Source organism: Pituophis catenifer, unplaced genomic scaffold, assembly GCF_029215685.1.
Source record: "Pituophis catenifer annectens isolate HBS135680 unplaced genomic scaffold, rPitCat1.0.hap2 SCAF_1, whole genome shotgun sequence".
Lineage (NCBI taxonomy): Eukaryota > Metazoa > Chordata > Lepidosauria > Squamata > Colubridae > Pituophis > Pituophis catenifer.
Window position 1 is genome coordinate 88,470,927 of NW_027256881.1, and position 16,152 is coordinate 88,487,078.

General features: G+C 36.1%; 1 protein-coding gene across 2 annotated transcripts in view; it reads right to left on the reverse strand.

Moving 5' to 3' along the window:
- Positions 1–16,152, reverse strand: part of PDE7B (phosphodiesterase 7B) — an 80,781-nt gene that overhangs the window by 49,108 nt on the left and 15,521 nt on the right. The window contains exon 2 of one of the 2 annotated variants that reach the window (XM_070952349.1): positions 15,077–15,142. The exons of the other annotated variant lie outside the window; for it this stretch is intronic. Within the exon in view, the coding sequence (XP_070808450.1) occupies positions 15,077–15,142 (66 nt within the window). The remainder of the gene's footprint in view (positions 1–15,076; positions 15,143–16,152) is intronic. 2 annotated transcript variants of the gene reach the window in all.

A 16,152-nucleotide genomic window follows, 5' to 3' on the forward strand; every position in this document is an offset into this window, starting at 1 on the left:
GGAATTATGATGGCGACAAGGTTCCTTATTTCCAAACACTAGAAAAATATTCTTCTATTCTTCCCGCAGGGGACGCAGGCTCAGTGGCTAAGACACTAAGCTTGTTGATCAGAAAAGTTGGCAGTTCGGCGGTTCGAATCCCTAGCGCCGTGTATCGGAGTGAGCTCCCGTTACTTGCTCCAGTTTCTGCCAACCTAGCAGTTCGAAAGCACGTAAAAATGCAAGTAGAAAAATAGATGGGAAGGTAACAGTGCCTTCAGCATTTAGTCATGCTGGCCACATGACCATGGAATCGTCGTCAGACAGTATTGGCTCTTCGGCTTAGAAACTGAAATGAGCACCGCCCCCTAGAGTCGGGAACGACTAGCACGTATGTGCGAGGGAACCTTTACCATTACCTATTCTTACCCCAATCATCAGGACTGCATCCTCTTTTTGTTTGGGAAGCCCCCAAATCTGTATTCAATCTAGGACTGCATGTTCTATAGCTGTGCTAATCTTAGTATTATTATTCCCATATCAATGAACCATCAGGACCATTTGATGTGATGGTGATTAAGGTAAGATGTGATGCAGGGGGAAAAAGAGCTTTCTCTACATGCCCCTTGTTTAAGTAGTTGCTCCTTTTTCAAAGAGAACAGAATGTTTCACATGTCAATCTTTTCCTCTCATTATTGTACATTCAAAATGCTAATAACCCAATTTCTGGCGTTTTAAACATTTTCTTTTGAACTTTTTATAATTAAATCTCCATCCTCTGACATAATAATTTAGAATTATATATTTGGAGGACTGTAGTACCTATACAAAGAGTGCCACATTGTGTCAGCAAGAAGGAACAAGCAAGTCACAATGTCTGCTCACCCCATTCAAAATAAGCCATTGAGACAGACATTCTTGTGTTCAGACTCTTCACATAGTGAAGAGAAATCAGAAGTGCACTTATGGTTGGAACATGTTGCTCAAAAATAAAAAAAGATCAGAAGTTCCTAGTTACCGCCATTATTCTTCAGCTTAAAAACCAAGGACAATCTGGCGTTCAGACAGTAACCTCTTCACATAATAGATCTTGTGTTTACTTGCATCCTAGACAATATATGCACCAAGGGAAATAGCTAAACAACAGCTGGCATTTCAAGCTGTAATCAGACTCCTAAATTACTTGTTATACACCAAATTTTCCTCAAAGGCTGATGTGCTACACACTTTGCATTTAAATGACATCACAGCAAAATTTGATCCATAGGATTTCTTTCCTTAATGCTTACAATTACATGCATGCAATTAGGGTTCTGCCTGGTTTGACCCCTGATGTGGCTGAACACAAGTTTTGTAAAAAAGAAAAAGAAGAAAGAAAAGAAACATTCAAGCTTGGCTATTTATCTACTTAACACAAAAACCATACATTTAAATTAGATAAAATTATAAAACTATAAAATAGGTTTTTTTTTCTTAATCAAACACAGCTCTCAAAGGAGAAATAACATGTATTGAGACGGATCGATCGTATTATACTAAATACTAAGTAAACTGCATTTAAACTTATTTTCTTTGTACTAAAGCACACAAGCATTATTATATATAATCCTTGGATGGACATCAACTCTTTTATCATTATTTGTTATGTTTCCTTTTTACATTAGTTTAATAATTTTTATGCATCAGGAATGTAGTAGACAACACATTTCTCTTTTATTTGTAAATTGTCTGAAACTTCTGCATTAACTGAAGAATTGTTTTAAGCATTTATTCAACATGCACTTAGTTGCACTTTAATATTCCCCATTTTATGCAAGCAAAACAAAAAACAAAAACCCCCAGAGATTTCGTGGCTGAAGTTTCATTTTTTCATACACCATTCTGAATTCCAAAACAAAGTAGTTTTCGGTTAAGTCTTTTCTGGCAACTCTGTGCAAAGGGAACATATCAAATTCAGTCCTTAACTCATCACATCCTCATGCTATTTGTACAATACCAAATGTTTTTCCAATTATTTTGTTGCCCTGATTGCCCGTATTTCATAAAGCACAGGTCATAGTTGAAGAAAAAAAACCCCAGTAAGTGTATTTGTTTTGGCAGGAAAATCCTGTAATCATATCTCTGCATTTTATTCCATTCCAGATAATAGGTATTCTTGTGACTATGTTATTTTTTTTCTATTTTGAGACTGGATTCTTATGCACAATGGATGGATAGTTTAAAATGTCGAGATGGAAATGCTCTGCAATTCTTGAAGTAATTAGACTTAGAATAACTTTACTGGGGAATATTAAACTTCACTTTAAATGTACACTATTTGGCATATATTAAAATGAAATTTTGTTGCATACAGCTCTCAAAGGGTCACCACCTCCAATATACACTACAGAAACATGACCAAAAAATATATGCATGCACCCACAGATGCTTCTCTGCTGGATCACCGAAACTGTGACCCCCCGCCCCCACCTTACATAAGCCAACAGCTTGCCAATTAAAATGTGTAAAAGCACATACAGTAACTGCACAACATTGAGCAAAATTAGAGAATTATTTTAGAATCTGGAAACATGTGAAATGTATGCATAATTTTGGTATACATAATTGCTTTTCTACAAGATAGGTACATAAGCAGCATCATTGTCTTGCCTGATGTCATGAACCAAGTGTCACGATTTAGGCTTTTCACTCCTGCCCTCTATATGCCTGTGGTCAGTGCCCAATAAAAGAAAACAAAGTTTTCAAAACAGAAGAACTTATTGGACACTGCCAACATTCTGTTTAATTTGGTCTGAGGTAAACGCAATAGGAGTCAGGTATTTGTGATGCAGAAGAATAGTTTACAGTCAATTTAGAAGACATAACGTAGGCTTGAATAGCAATAGCACTTATACTTATATACCGCTTCACAGTGCTTTACAACCTTCTCTAAGCGGTTACAGAGTCAGCATATTGCCCCCCAAAATCTGGGTCCTCATTTTACCCACTTCGGAAGAATGGAAGGCGAATCAATATTAAAAAAAAACTTAAAATACAAAATGCAAATACAAAACTTAAAAAAAATTCTTTCAAAAAACAGTAAAAAAACCACAAAACAAACAAGACATTTAAAAAGAAAAGTGTATTAAAAAATTAACACATACACACATACTATCCTCCCTAGTTGAATACTGATTAATATATTATAATATTAGCTTCCCACCAGCAGTGAACCCCCCCCCCCCCGGTTCTATCCGATTCGCTGAACAGGTAGCGCCGGCGGCAGGAGGCTCCTCCCACCCACCTGGATGACATTATGTCCCCTTTTTTTACCATCTGCGCATGTGCTCCCGTTCCCAAACCGGTAGCGAAGGTAAGTGGATTTCACCATTGCTTCCCACCCCTTGCAAAAGAGGCCCCAATAATTTTTAAACTACTAAAATTATTTGCAATTTATTAGCCTGACATCTATATTAACAGGAAGTACAGTAATAATAAGAAAGGCAAAATTAAAGTTTCAAAACGCTCTGTAACAAACTGTTATTGTAATCAACCTATAGAAAATTTACCATGGCATTTTATCTATCCCAAATCGTCCCAAAAGATAACAGTGATTTGTCCCTGATCAAATATCCACATTTGTTTCTTAATACCATCTCTTATCAATTTTTCTCTGTTAAATATATGTCCAATCTCCAAAGTCGGTCTATCTTTCCCCCAAAAAATCCAGATGGAATTGTTTTGCAGTTAAATGTGATAAATCTATTCCCCAATCTTTTTTAATCTTCCCAGGGAAAGCAATTTATCACTTCTCCACTTAGTCAGGTTTCTGCTGTTGTAAAAGAATGCAAGCTTGAACTTCAGAGGCGCATGTGGGATCGACTCAGTTAGTTCTAAGTCTGTGAATTCTAAGTCTGTGGAGGTCATTCCTCCCCCCCCCCCAGCGAATCTACTGCTTTCAGATCACATTCTTTTTGTGAGTCTAATTTATCTATAGCTCGATCCATCTGAATATTTTCTACAACCATTATCATTTCATCAAACTTTTTTAAAAAAGCTTTCAAATAAGTATTAGATTTTTCCAAACTGTATTTTTTTCAAATGTCTGACACATTTGCTTGTTCATAGCCTGATACATTGTTGACAAAGATAAAAGTGCAACTTTTAAGGGTAAAAAGCAAAATAAAACAAAAACTTTGAAAAGTGAAGTTAAAAGGCATGCTTAAGAAAATGAACTGCCAAGATGAAAGAGGGATGCCCATGACTTTCTGACCTTTCCCAGAGGGAACTGGAATGTTCAGGACTCCGCTTCCTGGGTGGGTCCACGGCTGTCCGAAAGCCATCCGGGGTTATTCCTAATTGCTCCCATTCAAATCCAGGGAGCAGCAATGCAAAAAAACCCCCAGGTTTGGCAGCAAAATCAGCAGATTGCCAGCAGGAGAAAGAAAAGTTACTACTGTTCCGCAGCCATCTTGGGAGAAGTCATCATTGGTTTACTAATAAATATACTACTATAATATAATCAATGCAAAATATTGTTTTAAAATATCACAAAAACTCTGCCATTGTAACACATCCTTTGATTAGCATTGATCTAATGTTAATTTTGGTGTTATGTAAATCTTGATGTTATTGGAAGCCTGGCATTCAACAGGCACATAGAGATAAATAACATGTACATATCATTCAAAAGAGACAATTAAAAACCAAAAAAGAAACAAAAAGACTGAAACACCTCCTCATCAGCAATCAACACTCAGATGAACAGAGATCAAAATTAACATTACACCAACAATCAAGAAACACACAATACCACAATCCAGGAACTATCAATGCAATCAAACAAGCTAACAATAAGCAACAAGCCAAGGAATCAACTCAAGGAATCACCAAGACCACTCCCATCAACAATGACAGGGCAAGCCACTAGACTAGTATATAAAATGAGAGCAGGTCTCATTCCCTACTAGCACTGATGACGTTACCTAGTTTGGTAATCAAAGATCTTCAAAGAAACAACCAAGCTCAAAGAGCACCAAGGACCCTGCACCTATATACCATGTTTCCCTGAAAATAAGACCCTGTCTTATATTTTTTTGAACCCCAAAATAAACACTTGGCCTTATTTTCGGGGAGGTTTTATTATTTTGGGGTGCGTGGAGGAAACCAGAGGAAATGGCAGGGACTGGCTATGCATGCGTTTAAATATTTTCAAGAAGGGCTTATTTTCAGGGTGGGCTTATTGTAACACATGCGCTCAAAAGCCCGATTGGGCTTATTATCAGGGGATGTCTTATTTTCGGGGAAACAGGGTAGCAAACTGAATTTGGACTGCTGTCTCCATATCTTACCACAACAGCCCTAGCTAGCAACCAGATCAGCTCATTGGGCCTCATGACAACACAGCTTGGTCAGAGTTGTACTTCTTTTTCTCCTTTAGCTCACCCCAATGGCTTATTCCCCGTATCCTATCTATCTGTCTGTCTGTCTGTCCGTCTGTCCATAATCCATCCTTCCATCCATCCATCTATTCAAAAACAGATAAACATTTTGGTTATATGCTGCTATAGCTACATGCTAGGCAAGGGAATCAAAGCTCTATGGTATCTTTTCTAACTCTGGTTCTTCTTCACCAAGTAAAGTAAAGGAAGGACCCCACTGTAATATAAACTAGGAATGTGATGCTGCACCTACTTTCCTGATTTCATCTCCTGTCCCCTCCTTTCCCTATCTAATTGGGGAAATCATATGTTTAAAGGAAAAAAGTCATTTACAATGATATCCACTGGACTTCCGGCGGTGATGTCATCGCGAAAGGGCGAAGAAATGGAGGTGCCGTTTCTGAAACCCAAAATTCTTCATTAGTTGGTCTTTAAGGGCATTCCCGAACTTGGAGGGATCGGGAAACAAAAGAGGAATTCGTGAAGCCCCCTGGCATTGCGCTATCGTCAGGGAGGACGAGCGATCAACCTCTTAAATTGGTGGAGAAGAAGCCGGCCTTTTCGGCGGACAGGAGTGATGGCGCCCACCTAGATTGAAGCAAAGAGTGGAAAGCAATTTCAAGTGAAGGGCAGAAAGTTCCCCTACAACAAAGATGGTAAGCAGGAGACACGCGACTGAAGTGGAGGAGGAAAATTGGAATTATAACAGCGGCGGTATAAAGGAGAAAGGAAAGTGGATGAAATAATACAGCACGGAAGAGAAGGAACCCATAGAATGACTAAGCAAACATAAGAGACGGAGAAGGAGCGCTTGAAGAAGACGAAGGTAGTTGAACTTGAGCGGAAGGAACAGGTTGCGGAATTCGTGAGCATAGAAGTTTTGTTTGGGCTCTGGATTTATAACGATTTAAACTTAAAAAGACTTGAAAATTGAACGCAGAGACTGAAATACCGGAACTCGAGTGGAAGGAATAGGTTGCGGAATTTGTGAGCATAGAAGATTTGTTTGGACTCAGGATTTATAATGATTTAAACTTAAAAAGACTTGTAAATTGAATGCAGAGATTGAAATACCGGGACTACTAAAATTGACATAGATGGACATAGATCACGATTTAATAACTGAAAAGAAATTGAAGAAGGAAAGTAAAGAAACAAAGAAATATAAAATTAATCTAAGAGGGAAGTGAATACTATTCTTGAACTATTTAAAAAAAAAGAGTTAATACTTAAAAGCTAATACGTTTAATATTTAAAAGAATTATATATAAGCAATAATTTATTTATAAATGTAAATTATACTGTGAAATTATAAGTGGTGGTAAAAGAAAGATAAGGAATTACTGAGTGATTGACTGGAATTTTGATATGAAATAGTGAATGAGCTGATTATCCTCTTGAGACAGATCGACTGATAAATTGAGTGATTGAATAGATTGGTAATTAGAAAATTAAGAAAACTAAAAACTATGATTGATGAAATAAGTAAATTGATTCGTATTGTGAATAGAAATTAACTAAGTGGGGTAATTGGGAAATAATAGAAATAAGGTGTGTGGGGAATAAGTGGTTGTGTGGGGGAAAAAGAAAATATTAAGAAATAATCTAAAATTTTATGTTAAGGTGGGAAAGCTTTATACGAATATTGAAAATATCTACAACATCCACCATAACAAAAACAGGGAAAAAACCTATAATAAACACGACAGTAATGACTGCCTTCCCACTACAACAAAAACAATAGATAGCATGGTAGGAAAAGAAAAATTGGAAATGTCACCAAATGTAATACAGAATATGTTTCAAACGTTTCAGGAATCACTACTCAGAACACAAGAAAAAATAGCGGAAAATCAGGAAGAAATGAGAACTTTCCATGCAGAGATTAGAAATGAAATAGGAGAAGTTAAGAAGGACATCAAGACCATGAATGATAAAATTGGGGGTATTCAACAATCTATAGTAGAAAATGAACAGAGAATTAGGAAAGCGGAAACAAAAATAGATCATGTAGAACTAAAAGTAGAAGCAATGGAACAAAAAACTTTACAACTAAATAAAGAAATGTCAGATTCGTTAGCCATGCTCGTAATGGAAAAGGCTTCATATTTTTTGTGCTTTCAAAACATACCAGAGGAAAAAGATGAAGATTTAGAAGGAAAAATGGTAGAGATCATCTCAGGAATGACTCAAAAAGACCAAAGGGAAATAAAAGGACAACTGGAGGAAACCTATCGTGTACAAACAAATTATATAAGGAGGCATAGATTGGCGAGAGAAGTCCACGTTAAATTTTCAAAAAGATCTACTCGGGAGGAAGTCTACAGGAAATCCAGAGAAGAAACAGTGACTTACAAAGATAAAGAAATCATAATCTTAAAACAGATACCCCGAAGAATAAGAAACCTACCGCAAAAATACCAATTTTTAACATCCCTATTGATCAAGTATAAAATAATGTACAGATAGTTGCCAATAGAGGGGATCTTAATTACGTGGGAAGAAAAAAAATATAAAATAGACACTCTAGAGAAGGCAAGGGAATTTCATAGCACACATTTTAGGCTGGAGGAAGAGCAGGAAAGTAAGGAAGAAACTGACAGTAGAAGTCAAGAAGAAGAGCAAACAGAAACGAACTGAGAAAAAGAAATAAGAAAGAGGCAAGAAAAAGAAAGGGAGGAAAGAGTAGGTGCAAAGGCAAAGACACGGATGGAAACAAGACACACAAAAAAACAGATACAATAGGCAATGGACGAACCAATCAAACTCTTTTCAGTAAATATTAATGGATTAAATGCTCCAAAGAAAAGGAATCAAACATTTACAAAACTATGAAAACTAGAAGCATATGTGATATGTCTGCAAGAAGTACATATCCAAAAAGAGCATCAGAAAATTCTAGAAAACTCCAAACTAGGAAGATTATACACATCCCTGACCTGAAAAAAGAAAAAAGGAGTAGTGATTTACATAAAAGAAAAAATACAATCTAAATTAGTCTATGTTGATGAGGAAGGTAGAGTGGTGATGGTAGAATTAGGAATAGGAAGGGAAAAAATGTTAATAGTAGTGATATATGCACCTAATCAAAAACAACAGGAATTCTTTAAGGATCTAAATATAAAATTAGCAGAATTAGAATATGAAGATATTTGTTTAATAGGGGATTATAATGGAATAGTAAATGCAAACAAGGATTACAAAACTGATAAAAAAAAAACAAAAGAAAAAGGATATACTTCCAAAAGAATTTTTTAATATGGCTGAAGAATTAAATTTGAGAGATGTATGGAGGGAAACACATGAAGGTGAGGCCCAATACACTTTTTACTCTCACTCACATAATTCGTGGTCAAGACTGGACATGGCCTGGATGACCCCAAATATCCAAACAGCAGTAGAAAAAATCGAGATAGGCATAAATCAATGGGCAGATCATAATCCACTATTCATAAACTGGAAAGGGGAAAGGAGGTTCAGGAGATGGATGATGAATCAAAGAATATGTAAAGAAAAAGAATTTAATTTGATGTTAGAAAAGGAAATAAAAATATTCTTCCAGATAAATAAAAAAGAGGAAACTTCCTTATAAAATACATGGGATACTCTAAAAGCATATATAAGGGGCCTGGTAATTGCATATACGGGGAAGAAAAATAAAGAGAAGAAACAACAATTAGACAAATTAGAGAAAGACCTAAAACAAATAGAACAAAAATTGCAGAAAGAACCCCAGGATAAAACAATAAAAGAAGAATGGAAAATAATTAAACATAAACTGAATCTGATAAACCAAAAGGAATTAGCTCAAAAAATAAAAATGGTGAAACAAAATTATTTTGAATATGTAAACAAAACAGGCAGATGGTTAACCTATAAATTGAAGAAAGAAAGGAATAAAAGAATGATATATCAATTGAGAGACGATAAAGGGGAAATCCAATATAATAGAGAAGCCAAAAAAGAAATCATTAAGCAATTTTATGTGAATTTATATAAACAAGAAGTAGAAGAAGAAAAGATAAAACAATATATAGAAAAATCTGACATGCCAAAAATTACAGAAGATCAAAGAGAAATGCTCAATAGGCCAATAACTAAATTAGAATTAGACGAATTACTGAAAAAGCAAAAAAATAACAAAACACCAGGACCCAACGGGCTACCAGTGGAAATATATAAACAATGCAAGAAGTACTGGGAGAAAATATGTTGATGTTATATAACAAAGCCATGGAGAAAGCCAAAATTCCAAAGACATGGACAGAAGCGATAGTCACAATTATACCAAAAGAAGATACAGATCTCCAGCAAATTCAAAATTATAGACCTATCTCATTACTGAATACCGATTACAAAATATTTGCAGCAATTCTGGCCGAAAGAATTAAATTAGTACTAAATACATATATACATGCAGACCAAAATGGATTTCTGCTGGGATGCCAAATAAAAAATAATATGAGAACAATACTTAATACTTTAGAATATTATGAATCACACTCAGAGAAACAGGTTTCATTAGTTTTCCTTGACGCTCAAAAAGCTTTTGATAACCAAAATTGGAAATTTATGATTAGACAATTACAATGTATGCAAATTGGGAAAAACCTTGGAAAAATCATAGAAGAAATTTATACTAACCAAACAGCAAGGATAATTATGAACGACGACATAACAGATAAATTTAACATAACAAAAGGAGTCAGACAAGGCTGCCCACTCTCTCCTTTACTGTACATACTATCACTGGAAACTCTTCTGAAAAAAATTAGAGAAGATCAAGGAATTGAAGGTTTAAAGATTAATAAAGAAGAATACAAAGTTCAGGCCTTTGCTGATGACCTAGTGTTTATAACAGAAAACCCTATGGAATCTATACCAAATTTGTTTCAAAAAATAGAAGAATTCGGAGAAGTGGCCGGACTAAAAATCAATAAAGGCAAATCGAAATTAATTGTAAAAAAATCTTACGAAAAATCAAGAAAAAGAATTAACAGATAGTATACAAATCCATACAACGAAAAAAATAAAATACTTAGGAATCTGGTTGTCCACAAGAACTTCAGCAATAAAAGAAAATAATTATGATAAACTAATAGAACAAACAAGGAAGGATTTAGAAAAATGGAAAAACTTACACATCTCATTTCTAGGAAGAATTTCGGCCATTAAAATGACTACACTGCCTAAATTTTTATACCTGTTTCAGGTTACTCTAATAAAAATAGATAAATCGTTCTTTGAAAATTTGAATAAAATGACATCTAAATTCATATGGCAAGGGAAAAGGCCACGAATAAAATTTAAGCTGCTTCAGGACACAAAAGATAGAGGAGGAGTTGCACTTTCAGACTGGGAGACATATTATCAAGCAGCAGTATTGTCTTGGGTCAAAGACTGGATAGAATTAAAAAATCCTAGAATTTTAACAATTGAGGGACACGAACTTCAAATTGGCTGGCACTCCTTTATGTGGGATGAAAGATACAAAACACATTCATACTTCAAAAGACACACAATAAGAAACTCATTACTACAAATTTGGCTTAAAATTAAAAAACAGCACTATATGAAAATACCAAGTTGGTTATCACCGGTAGAATCAATTAGACACCCAAATCTAACAGATAAGACAAAAATAATTAGATATAAAAATTTAATTGACTATCAAGGTAAATTGAAGACAAAACAACAATTCGAGACAGACTTAGATAGGGAAATAGATTGGTGGACTTATACCCAAATACAATCTAAATACAGAGAACACATAAAAATATATGAAATTCATAAACAAAAACAAGAAATAGACAAAATTATATTAGATTCAGAAAACAAACTAATTAGCAGAATTTACTAATTTCTTTTACGCTATAAATTGGAAGAAGAGACAGTCAAGGAAACGATGATTAAATGGGCTCAAAACATCAAACATACAATAAATTTGGAAAAATGGGAAAAGTTTTGGCAAGTAAATATAAAACTAACAAGAGCAGTGGCGTACAAGGAAAACCAACTGAAAATGTTTTATAGGTGGCACATGTCTCCTACCAGACTGGCAAAAATACAGCCCAAAAATAGTCCCATCTGCTGGAAGTGTAAGAAGACACAAGGAACCTTCTATCATTTATGGTGGACATGTCCGGCAGCAAAGAAATTTTGGTCTAACATCAAAAAATGGTTGGAACAAATAACAGAAACACAGACAGATAAAGAACCAGAAACGTTTTTACTAGGAATTTTTAATAAACCATACCCTAAAGATATTAAATGTCTCACAATTCACATACTAACAGCTGCAAGAATAATATATGCAAAAAATTGGAAGCAAGAAAAAACGCCAAACAAAACAGATTTAATAGAAAAAATTCTAGAATGCGCTGAAATGGATAGGTTAACCAAAGAAATACAAGAAAGAGAAGAATCAGATTACTATAAAATATGGAATAAATGGTATAATTGGTTAAAAATTAGAAATAAACAAAAAACCTAGAGGGGAAATATTACTGGTATAGAAAATGTCATTACACTAAGAAGAGGTGAAGAAATATATAACAAGCAGAATGTCACTTTGAAACAATGCTTAAGAAGGAAACATAATTTCTTTTTGTTTATATGTTGTATAAATGTTTGTTGTGTGTATGTCATGTTATGTTTTTTTAATATTTATACTCTAATAAAAATTTATTAAAAAAAAGGGGATGGGGCCCTGGAAGGGAATAAGTCTGTTCAATATCTGAAGATAATGGTTCCTCTGCCATAATAAATACAGTAACCCCCTTTAATGAAACAGTTAAATAAAATTTGATACTTTCCTGAGATGGATACTTTGTTATATATCAGTCAATAGACAGGAGGCAGGACATCAGCAACCCTCTGTTGGCAACTGTCACTTCTCCTCCACTAGCCTCAGCCATTGTGTGAGGGCTTGGTGGGTAAAGGTAGAACTGTCAACTGGCAACTGTCACTTCTCCTCCACTAGCCTCAGCCACTGTGTGAGGGCTTGGTGGGTAAAGGTAGAACTGTCAACTGGCAACTGTCACTTCTCCTCCACTAGCCTCAGCCACTGTGTGAGGGCTTGGTGGGTAAAGGAGAAGCCAACCATCAGAATTAACTGCCGTTTGACTCAGAACGGCAGTTGGCTCAATGGTTGAAAATGGCGGCGCTATAAATAGCTTCAGAATCTCTCCATCTGAGCCACCTGTAAGCGCTGAGTGTAATGCGCTTTAAATCGCTGCTTTAATTCTTAACTGTAAAGTATCCTCCTGTCTCAAGAGTATGCCGGCAAGGCAGGAACTCACAAGCCACTGCTGTAATAAGGGCTACTCGATCGAGGGCGGTTCTACTGGCGTACCGGATAACCAGCTCCTCGATCGCGGCAATCAGCTGTAAGGGGGAAACACCGTTTCCTTAAAGACGCTAATTCAATCTGTTAAAAGCCGCGGCCAGTGTCCCAGCCGGGAAACGCCTGTTCGTGCCTCTGTCAATTAAAGCACAGATCGTAGCCCTCAGCCTACCACTCCTTAAAATTAACAATTTTAACTAAATAGTCGCTAAATTACACAAGACACAAAGCACTCAAGTCTAGTCACCAGCAACTGAGTGAAAAGACTGAGCATGCGCAGAAGGAGGAGGCGGAACCAATCTGTGGAGGAAAATTTGATTGGCACTCAGTCTGGATAATGGCGAAGAGGAAATCCCAATGAGTGGAGTGTCGGAACAGCGAGGAGGAAAAAATGTCATTACACTAAGGAGAGGTGAAGAAATATATAACAAGCAGAATGTCACTTTGAAACAATGCTTAAGAAGGAAACATAATTTCTTTTTGTTTATATGTTGTATAAATGTTTGTTGTGTGTATGTCATGTTATGTTTTTTAAATATTTATACTCTAATAAAAATTTATTAAAAAAACAACAACAATGATATCCACTTTAGGAAAGCTAACTTATAAAAAAAATTATTTAAAGCCATAAAGCTAGATCCAGAGATTTATGTTCAGAAACGGATTCTTGACAAGGTTAGGACAATGGCATTTTTCCATTTGTCACTGGACACTTTACTTATTAGAGGGGTGGACAGCGACCCAGATTCAAAGGGGGAACAGGTAATACTGAGTCCTTATGCAGCACCTGCTGCTTAAAGAAACTGCACTTTTTCTTTGTGCTGCTACTTCCACGTGCTGTAAGAAAGACATGTTTGGTTTAAGAGGCGTTATGTGCAATAATAAAATAATATCAAGGAATTTAATTTATGTTAGATCAGAAGATTGATACTCTCCTGCAGTATCTCTCTGAAATTCTATCAGACTATCTCAGTCCCCATTATTGTCTGGAAAATAATCTTTGCAGTTTCACATAATTTAGCCTTCAAATGGATTGGATTTCAACTTCCATAATCTTCCAGTCACCCTAGTTAATTATCATGCTGCTATAGAGAGTAAGGCATATGGCCCTGATGGAAATATGCAACAACCATTATCTAGGTAAAAAGGGCGGAAGTATTTTTTAAGTCCAGAGCAATGAGACCCCATTGGAAGTGCTAATTCACTGGAATATAAGAGGGAGGAGGGGAGGAAAAGGTACACCTAATCAGAATTTCAAGGTTCTGATATTATATACCCAATCTCAATAAAAGCAGTTTTAGCCTTCCTGTGGAATTGGTTTCTTGGTCTGTAGAAGTGACATGTTGGCTGACATCTTATTTGACATGGTGACTGACATTTTATTTGACATGGTGGCTGGGGGACTGTGGGAAATAAAATCAAACATATTTACAAGATACTATGTTAGGGAAAAGCTAACTTTAAAGCTTTCCAGGGAAGATGTTAAAAGCGTTCTTCTCTAAGGTTCTCAAGTGAATTTCATACAACCTGCATGAACTGTTCTGACCTAGGCCTCCTGAGTCAGTAAAACACACGAGTAGTCCCAAAAACCTCTTTTATTTTAACAGCTGTGAATTCTGTTCATTCATAGATGAATCCCAAATAGTTGTAAAGTCTTTGGGATAAGGCTGATAATCACCCACCTTTATCTCCCTTGACATGCTGCCAAAGACCTAATTGGCAAAGCCACACGGAGTTCAGAATCAAACAGAGCTTCAGACTTTAAACTGCACAGAATTAACAACGTTGCTTCCTGCAAAAGCCCACGTGCCTTTGCTCCTCTTTTAAGTCTTATGGGAGGGGCCAATCATCTCCAAGCCCTACTCTCGAGTCGTCCCTTTTGCTTTAACTGTTCTTGCCTTCTGGCAGCTCTGTGCATGCATGCACAGGGAACAGGCTCCCCCTGTTCCTCTGCCTCGCTGAGGTCCGATTCTGAAGGCTCCAGAGACAGCACGTACCTCCCAGATGGCCTTTTCTCTGCCATTGACTCAGAGCCCTTGTCCGAGCCTTCCTCAGACTCCAGGACTGGCCCATGTTCCTCCCCAGCCTCCTCACTGTCTGACTCTGCTGCCAGCTCCGCAGGCTGCTGGCGGACCACAACATGAACAGGACACCTCTATATATCTTACAATGTTGCAAACTTCATCACCTCTGTCTAAAATAGAACACTGTTTTCCAGAGGGATCACCTAGTACTGGCTTTGACTTCACTAACAATACAGCCCCACAAAATCTTCTTTGAGGACCAGCTACTTGGTAGTACAAAAGATTTTGTAACTTCCAGCATCTCTTACCATGAACCAGACTGCGTGAGATTGCTTGGACTTTCAGTTCAGCAACACTTAAGAGGATCATCTGATCTATAAAAGGAAAAGTTAAGAGTTTGAAATGGAGAGGTAGAAAGTGTTTTCAGGAAACGTGTAACTGTGTTAGTAGAATTTTTTGGGAGCCATTGATTCAGATCTAAAGTACTGTTAGTTCAGGAAAGTAATATAAAGTAGTACCATTAGTGTAGAAAGCCAACAAAATAAATATTTACATATAATTTACTCTCATTGGAATGATTAACACTGTTTTAAACAGCTAGAGAAAAATCATATATCAACCAAGAATATTGCAGTTATAAAAGTTACAGCATGATTGTTGTATAAGAGGGAGAGAGAAATTTAAATTGTGCTGCCTGGAACATGCTGTACTTTTGCAAGTTGTGGTTATTGTACCCTCTTTAAAATGTCTTGTCATGTGGGCAAGAAATAAGATATAATCAGCTACTTTGAAACTGTAGAGCAGATTTAACATCTCTCTTTTGTGTGAAAATCTATGGGAGGGGGATAGCTTTATAATTGCGCTCTTTTAATAATAATTTAAATTATATTACAGCTGTCACAGAAAATCCTGTTCTCTCCCGGACTCCAATTACATTCCCTCCTATTTCTTTGACAATCTTTACAAGAAGTCATGCTTAAAAGAATCACGTTCTATAAATTGTCTTTGTTGCCAAAGAAAGAATAAGAGACAAAAGACGAGAAGTCAATAATGGAAGGATTATTTTGCTGCAAAGGGGATGGATGCTTATCTCTTGCTTAGATAGAGCCCCACTTTCTATGATATATATATCTTGTGCAATGAAAAAAAATATTAGGAGTAAAGATTTGTTAGTGAAGGAAGTCACAAACAAGGCAGGGAAGCAACGATTTGTTCAAATTCATTTAAAAAAAAAACTTTATGTATTTTCTATTGCTGCATTTGAGCCACTCATGGAAGAAATATCAATATACTGTCCTCTTGGCAATGAGACACACACCCCTTCACTGAACCGACACAAATGGTCATCTCCTTTTAAAAAATTATAATGCCATATTTTTTTCCC